We start from the raw sequence: 14,889 nt of genomic DNA on the forward strand, positions 1-14,889 counted from the left end.
ATGATTTCATTCCTGTGCTGTTTGTAAATACCCTGGAAGGTTGACTGACAAGCGGAACCAGGTTGCAGGCACTGGTTACAGTTTGACGTTGTTTTCTAGAGTGGGCAGCTTGATGAGAGCCAGTCAATATTTAAATCACACAGAAAATATACTTCTCTGTTGATATGACATACATTATCAAGCATTTCACACATATTGAGTGATCAATATTGTTAAGTTAAATCATGACTCTCTGCATTACCTATAATGCAATTATTTTACTATTTCATGGGCCTAATGATTTCCATCTATTAAAATATTTATTTTAACTAATCCAATTTAGAGGTGAGAGGTTATGCCATTTTTGGAGAGCAAATGACTGTTTTCACCAGACCTGGGTTTCAAATACTATTTCAGGAATTTCAACTACTTTTCAATACATTTAAAATCAAGCATTCAGATAATCTTTATTTGAAAATGTAGAAAATACTAAAATATTTTAACCCATGTATTGCCATGCTTTCAAATACAATTTGGTCTGCTTTTTTTGCAAATAACTATTCAAATACTTAAATAAAAGTATTTGTTTTCGGCTGTGTATTTGAAAATACTCAAATACACAGAAAATAAAGTATTTCAATAACAAATACTCAAATACACATGTATTTGAACCCAGGTCTGGTTGTCTCTTCTAATCTGTCCTTTCAATGACACTGTACTGGGTGTTTTCGCCTTTGGGAATCTGTTTTCAGTCTTTTACAAAGAACACACCCCCTCAGCTGAACTGATTGTTGTTTCTGAAGTGATCGATATGATTAATCATTGGCCTATTGCTACAAGTACATGCAACCTGGAAATGATTGGAAGAAATCAGGAGAAATATTTAATTAATAGTTTGATCTCATGAAAGTCAAACACAACCATATTATGTGTTGACTCTAATGTTTGAGGTTTAATGTAAACATGGATTCAAAGTTGTGATTGTTCATTTTACATTCTGTGTGGATTTTTTTAATTTTTTACTATGGAGCCTACTACGTTCAATACATGTACAGCCTATGTTATTTATGGCCTATGGTATTTATTTTGATTATCCTAATTGTGATCATCAGTTCCAGATGTTTTAGGAGGTCGGGGAGTGCGAGTAGGCACTTCAAGAGCTGTTTTGAGTCTACACGTGTTCCACTAGAGGGGGGTTTAATCACAGAACATATCCATGACCGAGGGTATAACATCAGCTCTACAAGCGGATGTAGCGAAGGTTCTCTCCATATAAAAGCTGGTCTAGATTCAAACGCTTCTCCTCCTCTGTGTACAGATCATAAATCCCTGGATAACAAGCCGAGACAGAAACATCAAAAAAGTAGAGAAGGACTGTTATTTAGCTTGGGAGGAACCACAATTAATTCCTGAAAGGGGTCTGATTTCGTGCCTTTGGAAAAAGGTAGGCTATTTCCATTTTCCACTCATTCATTGTCTCTAATTTGTTTTTTTCTCTTATTTCAATGGTAGAACAATCTACTAAAGAAAAATATGAAACTTCTGATATTTTTATTGTCAGCATCAATTATAGACTTTGTTTTATAGCAAAAAGGTGTTTGTCGTAGCTTTTTATTGTAGGCTACTTCATTAGAAAACATGAACAAGGCTACTGTATCCTAGTCCTCGGGCACATTTGCAACCACGTTTTTTATTGTCATGTAAAATTGATTTACTCATTATGTGAAAAATACCTGATGATAGGCTACATTGAATCTTATGCGGGTTTATTTTAGTTATAAAAAAATATTACATTTTTCTCTGAAAGGAAACCTGAGAACACCGCAAGTCACGAATATTCTCAGTAACCCCATACATAGTGTTAGACAAAAGTAGGCCTATTAAACACTATCCCATATTTTATGACATTCTTTGTTGAGTTATCTCTGCGCCCGTTACGAAGCAACATATCGCCACCAAACACGGTAATAATCAAGTTAGAAACAAGTTTTAGTTACTTTGTTTCAATGTACATTATGGGCTGCTGTAGGCTACACATCATGCGAAGCCCGGCAAAATAACATGGTATTTAATAAGTCCGTTCATCATTTGTGAGAATTTATTTTGTTGTCATTTATATTGTCATATTACCTGCGCAGTCCACCTGGCTATTGTGTGAGGACAAAATACAGGGAGATAATTAAACTACACCGACTGTTCGTTGAAAGACTGCTAGAGGCGGTGATTGTAAGCTACTCATCCACTTATACCCATTTCCCATTTATTGTGTTCATGAAATGATTACGCTAACGTTACCTAGATAAAAATAATAATAACTGTTTTCGGTCATTTTTTTAATGAGACAATGAAGGGACTTTACGCTAGGACACACTAATGCAAAGAGGAGGGTTGTTTTGATATATATTTTGTTAACGGTATCTCATGCAAGTACCACCATTAAAGTTTGAACTTGTCAGATTTTTGCATGTGCCCGGTACATGATAACATACAGTTATTATGATACATTAAGAGATAAGTCGTAGGCCTAACAAGAATAACTTCATCAAGTCTTCATAAAGCCTTCATAAGCACCACATAAATGAGTCACAAATGATCTATACCCGTATGTCATGCTCTATAAAGGGTTCATAACTGTGTGACATAACCACCAATGTCAAATGTGACATAACCCACTATGTAAAATATGACATAAACCTGTGCTTTATAATAAGCACCGCTTAATAAAGGCTTTAGAAATCATATTAAATTGAGGCTTCACAAAGCATCTATAACCTTGTCATGCATGTTGGTAGAGCATTCGAACCCAGGATAGTGATAGCCCCAAAACTTTTGTGATTTTTTATCAAAGACATCACATAATTAAATCTGTTGGTGAAATGCTGATTAAATCATGGACTTAAAATTTAAAAAAATGGGTATCTCGTTTAAAAACTTCAAATGTAGTGCCCCAAGTGCATATGCTAAATGACTATTTAAATCACATTCAAAAAACAATCCTGTGCTTTTTAGGGACCATCAGTGATCAAAGAACCACACAGTGGACTTGGTGCACTGACGGAAGCACTAAAAGCTTGTAAATATCTGCATGTATGAACGTCCCCGCCACCCCTCCTCAGTCTCAGTCTGCCTGGGAACACGTTGTAGAAGAAGTTCCCATATGAGGAGGACATATTGGAGAGATGTGATCTAGTAAGCTCCAGATAGATAAGTGACCCTTGACCTTGTACCTTTGAGCTGTGTGCTGGCTGGCTGGACTTGCTGGTGTCTTTTTACCCCACGTCACCACTGCCTGTGTGTCATTTCAGTTGAGAGAGCTAGAGCCAAGGGAAGCTTGCACGTAAGAGGTCCAGAGTAGAGATGTCCATCTCAACTCAGCTGGGCTTGCTGTTGTGGAAGAACTTTACCTACAGAAGAAGGCAAACGGTAAGCAGTCCATCTTTATATCAGATTGTGTGAAGTGTAGAAGTCCTTGGTAAGGAATTGGGACTTTTTTCCCGTGGCTTTGTTTGATTGGAAACTTAAATGAATAAGTTAGTGAAATAGAATGTATAATTATGTTCTTCTTGTTATAATGTTTACAGTATATTCAAAACATGTTGGAATGACTGTATTATTACTGTATTATTGTCATACATTAAGAAGAATATACCGGGTCTACAGTTCCGAACTGTTTTGGATGGGAAGCGTGCGTTTGTCTTAAGGCTGGTCTGATGCCGAATAAGAAAGGAAATGATTGCTTACTTCACACATTTTACTGCAAAATTAAGTTAAATGACCAGTTACGTTGCATGTGTGTTTCTTTACGTAATATGTGATGGTTGTACTGTATGTGTGTCTATAGTTTTGTTCATGTTGTGTTAGTGTATAGAAGTTGTTTTGTCTGAAACTTTGTTCCCCCTGCTGCTGTCGGACCAGGTCTCTCTCGAAAAAGTGATTTTATCTCAGTGAGAAAAACCTGTATAGATAAAGGTTAAAAAAATATATGCAATTCACAACTCCTCAACCCTGCCACAGGGACAGCGCTTTAACTTAGCAGCGTTAGCTTTAATTGCTACTACAGCTTGTCTGTACTAGTCTTCCCACATGTCTTAGAATCCTGCCTCTAGATGGCTTTACATGTGCTGGAGTAGCATCTCTCTCTGTCTCCTAATTCAATCAGCATACACCTGATAACCCTTAAACCGAGTTGACTTCACTGTTGCTGGATGTGGATGTGTAGCATTGGCTATTTTGAAGTCAGGGTCGGTTGCATTGATAGCTTTGCATCTATTATGAATGAGTTACAAATAAAAGCCATCTTAAGAGAGCTACATCCTGCCTGCGTATGGCGTTGATGCAGACATATTATATGTTGTAGTGAGGGAGCCAATTTGAATGCCAGCTTTTAAGAGCTCCAGACTATTAGCAGACAAGCTAGGCCTACGTTAATAAAGAGGGGAGGAGGGGGAGGAGTAATGGTTTCCATAGGCCATGCTCCTTAATGAAAATGCTGACTGTCTTTCTTCTCTTGTTTGTGTTTTCTCTCTAGCTCCAACTGCTGATTGAGATAGTATGGCCCCTGTTGATCTTCTTCATTTTGATATCAGTGAGACTGAACTACCCTCCGTACGAACAACATGAGTGTAAGTATGATTCACCTCCCTGTCCGTTTCATTGTTTAAGCACACACTTATTCACAAGACACTCAACTGGTTGGTTAACGCCTCCTGCTGTTTTGGCCACAGAGACATTTGGATTTGAAATCTGGGGATGAACTCTGTTGCCTTTTAATAATTGTACACTGTACACTGTACAGGCCAAAGATGCTACAGTATACAAGCTAGCAATATCATGCACTGACATTCCACAATGCCATGTGTAGGCATTTATGCTGGCCACTCGAGTAAACACACTCAGGCGAAAAAAGGAAATACATAATTTTTCACATACCAACAGCAACCTAACCGTGTTGATTTTTATGGTGGGGCCTTTATCTGGTGTGGATATTTTAGGACTGGGTTTTTATCTAAAGCCTTATATGATTTCTGCCTACTGGGCATACAACCAGGGGCGGAATGGCCTCTTAGAAAATGCCAGATGGGTTGAACAATTTTTTTGTTACAAACACAAAAATAGAAGGTGACGCCAGCCTGTGAAAAATTATGTGGGCCTGCTAAGATTGTTTTTAAAGATTTTTGCGCAATTTCTCTTTTATATTTATCTATAATGAGCTTTTGGCTGATCAGTGGGCAACGGCCGGCCCCTCTACCAAGATGGACCGGCCCGACTTTCTGAGCTGAGGTCACGCAAACTTACATTCAAAGTCAAACGCGGCATCAGCAAAGAGACCTGCTCCGACTCCGTCATCAGCCAAGATCAATGATCGTAAAAAACGGAAAGTGTGCCTATAGATATAGAAGAAAAAAATCTCACTCAAAACGTTCCTATTTTTTGTGTGGCTCAAACCATAATTAGGTCAAACAGTAAAGTGCATTATCCTCATGGTTCCTGTAATGAAAGTGTCTACCCTGCCCTTGTGCCTGTTTCGCTAGGGTATGCTGCTGTGATAAGCAAACCACTCTCCTCTCCCCCTGTGCTCTTGAAAGAAAAAATGTGTTCTGATTGTATAATGTTTAAAAATGCAATTGCGGGGAATTCACACCTTTAAAGCTTCATCCCTTCATCCCTGTCAAAGAGAGGAGGGTCTCAGCTTTCTGAAGGTACACTAATTATTTCTCAACTTTCAATATTCCGCTTAATAGCGATTATTTTACAACCAAGATATTTGATATGGCTTTGAGATATCGAGCGGCATGTGCTCTAAATGCTCCCCGGACATTGCGAGGTCATAGGCCTATAGGTCTCATGGGTTGTAGCCTAAAGCTGCAAAGTTTGTTTTAGGATATTACATCTAATTGTCAACCCAAAATTCATGTCAATCACTGGATTAGGTTGCACATCCAAAATATCTTGAGTCATGCCTTCCTGCTTGGACTTGTTGGATGAAACAACTTATCTCTTGAATACCTCAGTAGTCTACTTCTTAATAAAGCACAACGAAGGACTTAATAACATGATTACTCGTGATTTGGGTCCGACCAAATCATCAAAAACAATTTATTGTTGTAGCGTCATCATGAATATTCTACTGTCGTCCGACATCAAACTTGTAGTTGTCGTTATGAAAAAGTACACAAAACGACAGCCTCTGCAGTAGCCCGGTGTATATATATTTAAACACACTGTGAGTACAAAACATTATGAACATCTGCTCTTTCCATGACATAGACTGACCAGGTGAAAGCTATGATCCCTTATTGATGTTACTTGTTAAATCCACTTCAATCAATGTAGATGAAGGGGAGGGCAAGACAAAAGATTTAAGTGCCTTTGAATGGGGTAAAGTAGTAGGTGCCAAGCGCTGTGTTTTTCATGCTCAACGGTTTCCTGTGTGTATCAACAATGGTCCACCACCCAAAGGACATCCAGCCAACTTGACACAACTGTGGGAAGCATTGGAGTCAACATGGGCCAGCATCCGACACCTTGTAGAGTCCATGCCCCGATGAATTGAGGCTGTTCTGAATGCAAAAGAGTGGTGGAGGGCTATTTGATCATTTGTTTAAGACAAATGGGCCTATTTGATCAGTCAAAACGGTACAGATATGTTTAACATTTTCTATTTTATTTGACAGTTTATTCATGAGGTGGCTCATGATGGCGGTGGACATATTTGTGGTTTTAGGGGGGGTTCAGAGTTTGACACCTTTATTGCCGCTCTATTCTCATTATCAGCTTTCTATATGTGAAAGCTGATGAAGGTCGCAAGGCCTAGGTAGACTATTTGGCACGGGTATGGGGAAAATGTACATAATGGACATGCACTGGCTGAACCAAGCATCTTTTCACCAGAATGAGATAACCAGTAGATGTTCTGATATGCTAGAGAAACCTTGGGTTATCGTTAATTATATCTCTGGGGGGGGACTTCACAGAACAGGATCAATAAATTGGCCAGCTACCTCCCCTATGCTAAAGAAGCTTATTTTTATTAGTATGGGACTCGATACTCTGCATTCATTATGAGACACAAAATAAAGTGTTACAGCTATGTGTTTAGCAAAGTCAAACTGGTGGACATATTGATCCTACTTTGTGTAGAGTCTACAAACGTGCTTTAGGATATAGTTGTGGAGGACAAAGCATTTATACAGCCACTAATAACTATTATCAACGGGATGAACACATCTCCTGAGAAATCTTTGTCTACAACAGAATATCCAATTTCTTTCATTCCCGGAAGCCTGTGCTTTTTCCATCTGCCAGAAAACAGAAGCATTAGCTGATAAATTGCTTTCAATTCCACCTAAAGTCTTGGTTCGGCACTAGGCAGAGTCATACTTTCTTTGAATCATACATCACGTGGGTCTGTGTATGTTCTAACTGCTCAAACACCAGATAGGAAAGACATGTTCTTCCTTGCACAGGGCCTGGCTAACCTATTGCTTTTGAGTTTGGATGTAAACCACAAAAAAATAAAAGGATTTTAAAAAAACAAACATGACAGAGCGATAAGTCACCAAATACGCAATGCTCTTTTTGAATATTTAAAATCGTTTATGTTGAATGTGGTGATAGTTTGAAAACTGCCCAGCTAAATGCCATTTAGGATTCAGATTGATCACCCACTAGTTAAATAAGTCATAAAACTGTAGGCTGTTGACGATCACTCTGAAAAGCAAGATGGCCACCCTGAATCTGCTAAGCACCTGGCAACTTGGGGTTATCTCTTATCTCTGCTTTCCTTTGCAGTGGGACAGTTGGCAGTCTTAAGGTTTACTGATAACACACGTAGCTTTTTTGACCCATCACACAAATAACTGCTTGCCTCTCGGGGAGGGAGAGACGGCACCTTGGGGGGCAAAGGTCGTACATTTTACTTAGGCAATCACTCCCTCACGTCAATAAGGTCTGTAGCTGCTGAGTGAAACACTTAGGATGGGACAAGACGTGGTTAGCTGATGCTAGCTCATCCGCTGCTGGCCCAATAAGGCAATCTGAGAACACACATCAACTATCTGTGCTCATCTAGGTGTACCTGCATTTTGCCTAGACAAAAATAGCATTTTGGAGCTCTGTACGTGATGTTCAAAGACCACTCTAAGTAGATCCAGCAGGTTGATGTAGAAGCCTTTTAAGTGTCTCAGTATCAGTTCAAACGTGGCTGGATTACCCTGTGTTCTCTCCTGTCCACTCTCTGTTGATAGTGGGTGAATAGACTGAATATAAACCTGGAATTGAATACTTTGAAAGTCTTATTTTACATTCATAGATGTAGTTGAATGTAGTGTAAACAATATTACATTTCAACATATACCAAGTTGACTCTTTCTTCCTGGATCTCTTCCTCTGCTGCGTCCTCTCTCTGTGTGTCTTATGAATATACTGTACATTGACCAGTGGTGTAGTAGAGTAAAATGTTTTGCCCAACAGTTTACCCACCTTTTGCATTGAAAAAAATAGGAAGCATTACTTTTTTCACCACTACATAACTGACAGTGACGTTACTGATAGTATCCCTACCTGTGTCTCCGTCAGGTCATTTCCCCAACAAGGCCATGCCCTCGGCAGGCACCCTGCCGTGGATCCAAGGCATCATCTGCAACGCCAACAACCCCTGCTTCCGCAACCCCACTCCTGGAGAGTCCCCTGGGGTTGTGGGCAACTTCAATGAGTCCATGTGAGTCCCACCCCAAGCTGCAGCTCTAAATCGGATGGTTTCCCTTTAATAAGATATGAAAATATGAATACAGTTTATTTTGTACTTGGCTCGTTTCATTAGATTAATAACATCCAAATAAAGAAAATGGTCTCTTAAATGTTTCTTGAAAATATCGTATTTATAACTTGATTTGAACCAATTCAATTGTATTCTCTGTTAATCTGTTTCACTGTGGATGTCTGTAGAATCTCTCGTTTGTTCTCGGATGCCAAGAAAATCCTGCTGTACAGTCAGAATGACCGGAATCTGGACGGCTTTAAAGACCTTATCCAGGCCCTGAAGACCCTACAGGCCAAAACCGAAGGTAAGAGGCACCACCATAGAGTGCCACAGTATGAGTTAATACCCATAAAACAGGGAAATGGTTCCAAACGTTTCTCCACCATTAATTTTCTAATGTTAGCTAAACATATACTGAACAAAAATATAAATGCAACAATTTCAAAGATTTTACAGAGTTACAGTTCATAGAAGGAAATCAGTCAGTTGAAATAGATGTATTAGGCCCTAATCTATGGATTTCACATGACTGGGTAGGCCAACCCACTTGGGAGCCAGGTCCACCCACTGGGAAGCCAGGCCCAGCCAATCAGCATGAGTTTTTCCCCAGAAAGGGCTTTATTACGGACAAAAATACTCCTGAGGATCCCCCTCCTAAGACGATCCCAAGGGTGAAGAAACCAGATGTGTAGGTCCTGGACTGGCGTGGCTACACGTGGTCTGCGGTTGTGAGGCCGGTTGGATATACTGCCAAATTCTCTAAAACGACTTTGGAGGCAGCTTATGGTAGAGAAATTAACATTCAATTCTCTGGCAACAGCTCTGTTGGACATTCCTGCAGTCAGCACGCCAATTGCACACTCCCTCAAAACATCTGTGGCATTGTGTTGTGTGCCAAAACGGCACATTTTAGAGTGGGCTTTTATTGTCCCGAGCACAAGGTGCACCTGTGTAATGATCATGCTGTTTAATCAGCTTCTTGATATGCCACACCTGTCAGGTGGATGGATTATTTTAGCAAAGGAGAAATGCTCACTAATAGGGATGTAGACAAATTTGTGCACAAAATCTGCGAGAAATAAGCTTATTGTGTGTATGGAAAATTGTAGGGATTTTTTATTTCAGCTCAAGAAAAATGGGACCAACACTTTACATGTTGCGTTTATATTTTTGTTCAATTAGGTAATTCATAAATTGGCTACAATTCTTAAAATGGAAAATTCTGTGAACACAGAATTGACACAATGCTTGTTAGCAAAGAAGATGACAAGCAGGAGCTTGCAGGGATTTGTAGTTTTGGATGATGTCTACTTTGATGCTAATTAGCATTTTCAAATCGGAGAGTAAATACAGCCTAATATATTGATTAAAGTCACCATGTCTGAGTGAGATTTACATGGTTATCAAAACGTCACGCCAGGATAAGGCGACAAGAAACATAGCCCTTATTTTAAGTGTTTCTAAAATCCCCTATGGGAAAAATGAATGGTGGAAAATGATTGTAACCATTTCCCTGTTTGACCGCTAGGTTTAATGGGTATTATGACACCTCCACTGTAAGACTCTATATAAGCCATGTGTCAATGCAATAGTTCAGAGGTCAATGAAACCAACTTATTAGAGACTACACACACTACTACATTCACAAGAAACACCGGGGGCCAATTCATTTGAGGGGAACGTTCATAAACTCACTGCTTAGAATAGACAGTAGTTTCGCTGAAGCTGAATCAAGAGTCATTCCAGGTCTATGTAGTGCATTTCTGTTTGCCGTGCCCTGAACATTCCGCCCCATTGATCTGGCCCCCGAGAGTTATGCCCACTTCTGGGCAGAAAAAATAGGGTTAACACTAATTACCTTACACTGTGCTGACTCACAGCGGGACTCCCATCCCCTTTTGTCCTGCTCCAACCTGTCTTCTGGGTGATCCTCCTGTGCCTGTGAATAACTGTGGATGGATAGATTATGCCACTTCAATTTCACACTCAGATTTCTTCTATAATTACATTCCGTTATGAGCGTTTAGATGAGTTTGTGTTTAGAGTGGCAGTGGTGGCGTGATATGAGAGGCCGTGGGTGGATGAAAGCCGGCAGAGCCTCTCCCCACTGGCAGGTTGTGGCAGGCCATGGGGTGGGCTGATCTTTGGGCACATGGCTTGAAGGTATTCTCATATGTCATTCATGATAGGACAGATTTTTCCCTACTCCCTTACTTGCTGTATGCGGGGTAAGTAGTGTGAGATTCCTGTAAAGACTGTGAGATACTCAATAGGACTGTGCCTTCTTAGCCATGTGACCTTATATTACATTAGCTTGGGTAATGGACTTTATAAAAGGATAAGCCTTTCACGGGAGTAGTATAACAACATACAGACGAGACTTCAATCTCAAGGCAAATACAGTACTACTGTAATGCATGATGTATTTGCTGTGTCTGTGGTATATGAAATATTCACTTTGGCTGATGGTAGAAAAATCTCTGCTGAGGTGTAATTAGGCCTTTGTGTAGGTGCCTCAAACAGCTAAAACATTAAAATGAGCCAAACAGATGTGAAATCTGATTTGAGCCTTTGCTCATGGCAATAGAGGTGAAAGATGTGCAAGGTCTCTCTCTAATGACTAGTGGCCAACTGTTTTAACATACTTCCATTCATTTATTAGATATTGCTAATCAATTCCTGGTTCAGTCTCCGACCTATTTACTAGTCTAAGCATGATATTGATAAACCTGTCTTGTAGGTGAAGCAAATAGAGTTTGATAGGACCGTGGGAGGTATTTTAATCACGACTCATCCCAATAGCGGCTCGGTTTATTACTCCTCCATATATAAGTATGAACAGGGATGACGTAATATCTCTTCACCAGTGGTGGTTGATTACGTTCATTCTGGCTCCTGAGTTCACAGTGCATTCGAAAAGTATTCAGACCCCTTCACTTTTTCCACAGTTTGTTACGTTCCAGCCTTGTTCTAAAATAATACCCCGTAATGACAAAACAAAAACAGGTTTTTAGAAATGTTATCAAAATAAATCAAAAACACCAGTGGTGGTTAATTTCGGTCATTCTGGCTCCTGAGGTCACAGTGCACTGACGATATGCCCTTTAGTACAGTCACAGGTGTAAAGCATCTGTGTGTAGCTGGTGAGATGAGTCAGGCACAGGACAGCAGATATGAGTAATGAAAGCAATTTTACTCAATAATATCACAATGCACGTTGTATAAATACAAGGCCACAAATACGAACTGCAATACAATAAACAATTACTCACAAACAAACATGGAGGAACAGAGGGTTAAATAATGAACAAGTAATTGGGGAATTGAAACTAGGTGTGTAAGACAAAGACAAAACAAACGGAAAATGAAAAGTGGATTGGCGATGGCTAGAAGGCCGGTGACGTCGACCGCCGAACGAACAAGGAGAGGGACCGACTTCGGCGGAAGTCGTGACAGTACCCCCCCCCCCTTGACGCCGACACCGACCTCGGGGACGACCCGGAGGACGAGGCGCAGGACGATCCGAATGGAGACGGTGGAACTCCCGCAGCAACGAAGGGTCCAAGACGTCCTCCACCGGTTCCCAGCATCTCTCCTCCGGACTGTACCCCTCCCACTCCACGAGGTACTGAAGGCCCCTCGCCCGACGCCTCAAGTCCAGGATGGCTCGATCAGCATACACCGGGGCCCCTTCGATGTCCAGAGGGGGAGGAGGAACCTCCCGCACCTCAGACTCCTGGAGTGGACCAGCCACCACCGGCCTGAGGAGAGACACATGGAACGAGGGATTAATACGGTAATCTGGGGGAAGCTGTAACCTGTAGCATACCTCGTTCAGTCTCCTCAGGACTTTGAATGGCCCCACAAACCGCGGACCCAGCTTCCGGCAGGGCAGGCGGAGGGGCAGGTTTTGGGTCGAGAGCCAGACCTGGCCTCACTGCGGTGGCGGTCGGCGCTCGCCTTCTGCCGCCTCACGGCCCGTTGCAGGTGCACATGGGCGGCGTCCCAGGTCTCTTCCGAGTGCTTAAACCATTCGTCCACCGCAGGAGCTTTGATCTGGCTCTGATGCCAAGGTGCCAGAACCAGCTGATACCCCAGTACGCACTGGAAGGGAGAAAGGTTAGTGGAGGATTGGCAGAGTGAGTTTTGGGCCATCTCTGCCCAGGGGATGAACGCTGCCCACTCCCCCGGCCGGCACTGGCAATATGACAGCAGAAACCTACCCACATCCTGGTTTACTCTCTCCCCCTACCGTTACTCTCGGGGTGAAAACATGAGGTGAGGCTGACCGAGACCCCCAGACATTCCATGAACGCTCTCCAGACCCTGGACGTGAACTGGGGACCCCAATCAGAAACTATGTCCTCAGGCACCCTGTAGTGCCGGAAGACGTGAGTGAACAGGGCCTCCGCAGTCTGTAGGGCCGTATGGAGACCGGGCAAAGGGAGGAGACAGTAGGACTGAGAAAACCGATCCACAACGACCAGGATCGTGGTGTTGCCCTGTGTCGGAGGAAGATCCGTCAGGAAGTCCACCGACAGGTGCGACCACGGCCGTTGTGGAACGGGTAGGGGTTGTAACTTCCCTCTGGGCAAGTGCCTGGGAGCCTTGCACTGGGCGCACACCGAGCAGGAGGAAACATAAACCCTCACGTCCTTGGCCAAGGTGGACCACCAGTACTTCCCACTAAGGCAACGCACCGTCCGACCGATGACAGGGTGACCAGAGGAAGGTGACGTGTGGGCCCAATAGATCTAACGGTCGAGGACAGCAAACGGAACGTACAGGCGCCCAGCTGGACACTGGGGGGGGAGTGGGCTCTGTGCGTAACGCCCGCTCGATGTCCGCGTCCAGCTCCCACACCACCGGTGCCACCAGGCAAGAGGCCGGAAGTATGAGAGTGTGATCCATGCCCAAGCGCTGAGAGAGCATAGCTCCTTTCCCAGCCTCGGATGCATCCACCTCCACTATGAATGCCAAAGAGGGATCCGGATGAGCCAGCACGGGAGCCGAGGTCAACAGAGCCTTCAGGTGACCAAAAGCCCTGTCCGCCTCAGCCGACCACTGCAGCCGCACCGATCCCCCTTCAGCAGTGAGGTAATGGGAGCCGCTACCTGACCAAAACCCAGGATAAACCTCCGGTAGTAGTTGTCAAACCCTGCATTGACTCGATCGCACTGGCGATGAGTGGCAGCGGGTAACTGTACCTCACAGTGATCTGATTGATACCTCGATAGTCAATACACGGGCGCAGACCCCCATCCTTCTTCTTCACAAAAAAGAAACTCAAGGAGGCAGGTGAAGTGGAGGGCCGAATGTATCCCTGCCCCAGGGATTTGGAGACATATGTTTCCATAGCCGCCGTCTCCTCCTGTGACAGAGGATACACGTGACTCCTGGGAAGTGCTGCTTCTACCAGGAGATTTATCGCACAATCCCCCCGTCGATGGGGTGGTAATTTAGTGCCCTCTTCTTACAGAAGGCGAGAGCCAAATTGGCATATTCTGAGGGGATGCGCACGGTGGAGACCTGGTCTGGACTTTCCACCGTAGTCGCACCAATGGAAACTCCTACACACCTCCCTGAGCACTTTCGTGACCACCCCTTGAGAGCCCTCTGTTGCCACGAAATAGTGGGGTCATGACAGGCCAACCAGGGTAGGCCCAGCACCACGGGAAACGCAGGAGAATCAATAAGGAAGAGACTGATTCTCTCCTTGTGACCCTCCTGCGTAACCATGTCTAGTGGAGCGGTGGCCTTCCTAATCAGCCCTGACCCTAATGGTTGACTATCTAGGGCATGCACAGGGAAGGGCATATCCACAGGAACAAGGGGGATCCCTAAACTATGGGCAAATGAACGGTCAATAAAATTCCCAGCTGCGCCTGAATCTACGAGCGCCTTATGCTGGGAATGAGGGGAAAACTCAGGAAATTTAATAAACACATACATGTGAGCAACAGGGGGCTCTGGGTGAGCCTCGTGCCGACTCACCTGGGGTGACATGATAGTGCCCTGCCTGCTGCCTCGACTCCCTGAGGAACCCCCCCAGCACCGGATGGACAGGTCCACCAGCTGGTCCAACGTGAGGGTGGTGTCTCGGCAGGCCAACTCCCGACGGACGTCCTCGCGCAGACTGCACCGGTAGT

At 43.2% G+C, this 14,889-nt stretch overlaps 2 protein-coding genes across 2 annotated transcripts in view; one reads left to right on the forward strand and one right to left on the reverse strand.

Moving 5' to 3' along the window:
- The window catches only part of LOC115205171 (choline transporter-like protein 1), a 29,842-nt gene extending 26,574 nt beyond the window's left edge, over window positions 1-3,268 (reverse strand). The window contains exon 1 of the mRNA XM_029770876.1: window positions 3,207-3,268. The gene's annotated coding sequence lies outside the window, so the exon portion shown is untranslated. The remainder of the gene's footprint in view (window positions 1-3,206) is intronic.
- Window positions 3,269-3,321: 53 nt separating this feature from the next.
- The window catches only part of LOC115205170 (ATP-binding cassette sub-family A member 1-like), a 43,246-nt gene continuing 31,678 nt past the window's right edge, over window positions 3,322-14,889 (forward strand). The window contains exons 1-4 of the mRNA XM_029770875.1: window positions 3,322-3,402; window positions 4,508-4,601; window positions 8,557-8,698; window positions 8,926-9,044. Coding sequence (XP_029626735.1) covers window positions 3,337-3,402; window positions 4,508-4,601; window positions 8,557-8,698; window positions 8,926-9,044 — 421 coding nt within the window. The 5' untranslated portion in view covers window positions 3,322-3,336. The remainder of the gene's footprint in view (window positions 3,403-4,507; window positions 4,602-8,556; window positions 8,699-8,925; window positions 9,045-14,889) is intronic.

The sequence above is a fragment of the Salmo trutta genome, chromosome 13 (assembly GCF_901001165.1).
Source record: "Salmo trutta chromosome 13, fSalTru1.1, whole genome shotgun sequence".
NCBI lineage: Eukaryota > Metazoa > Chordata > Actinopteri > Salmoniformes > Salmonidae > Salmo > Salmo trutta.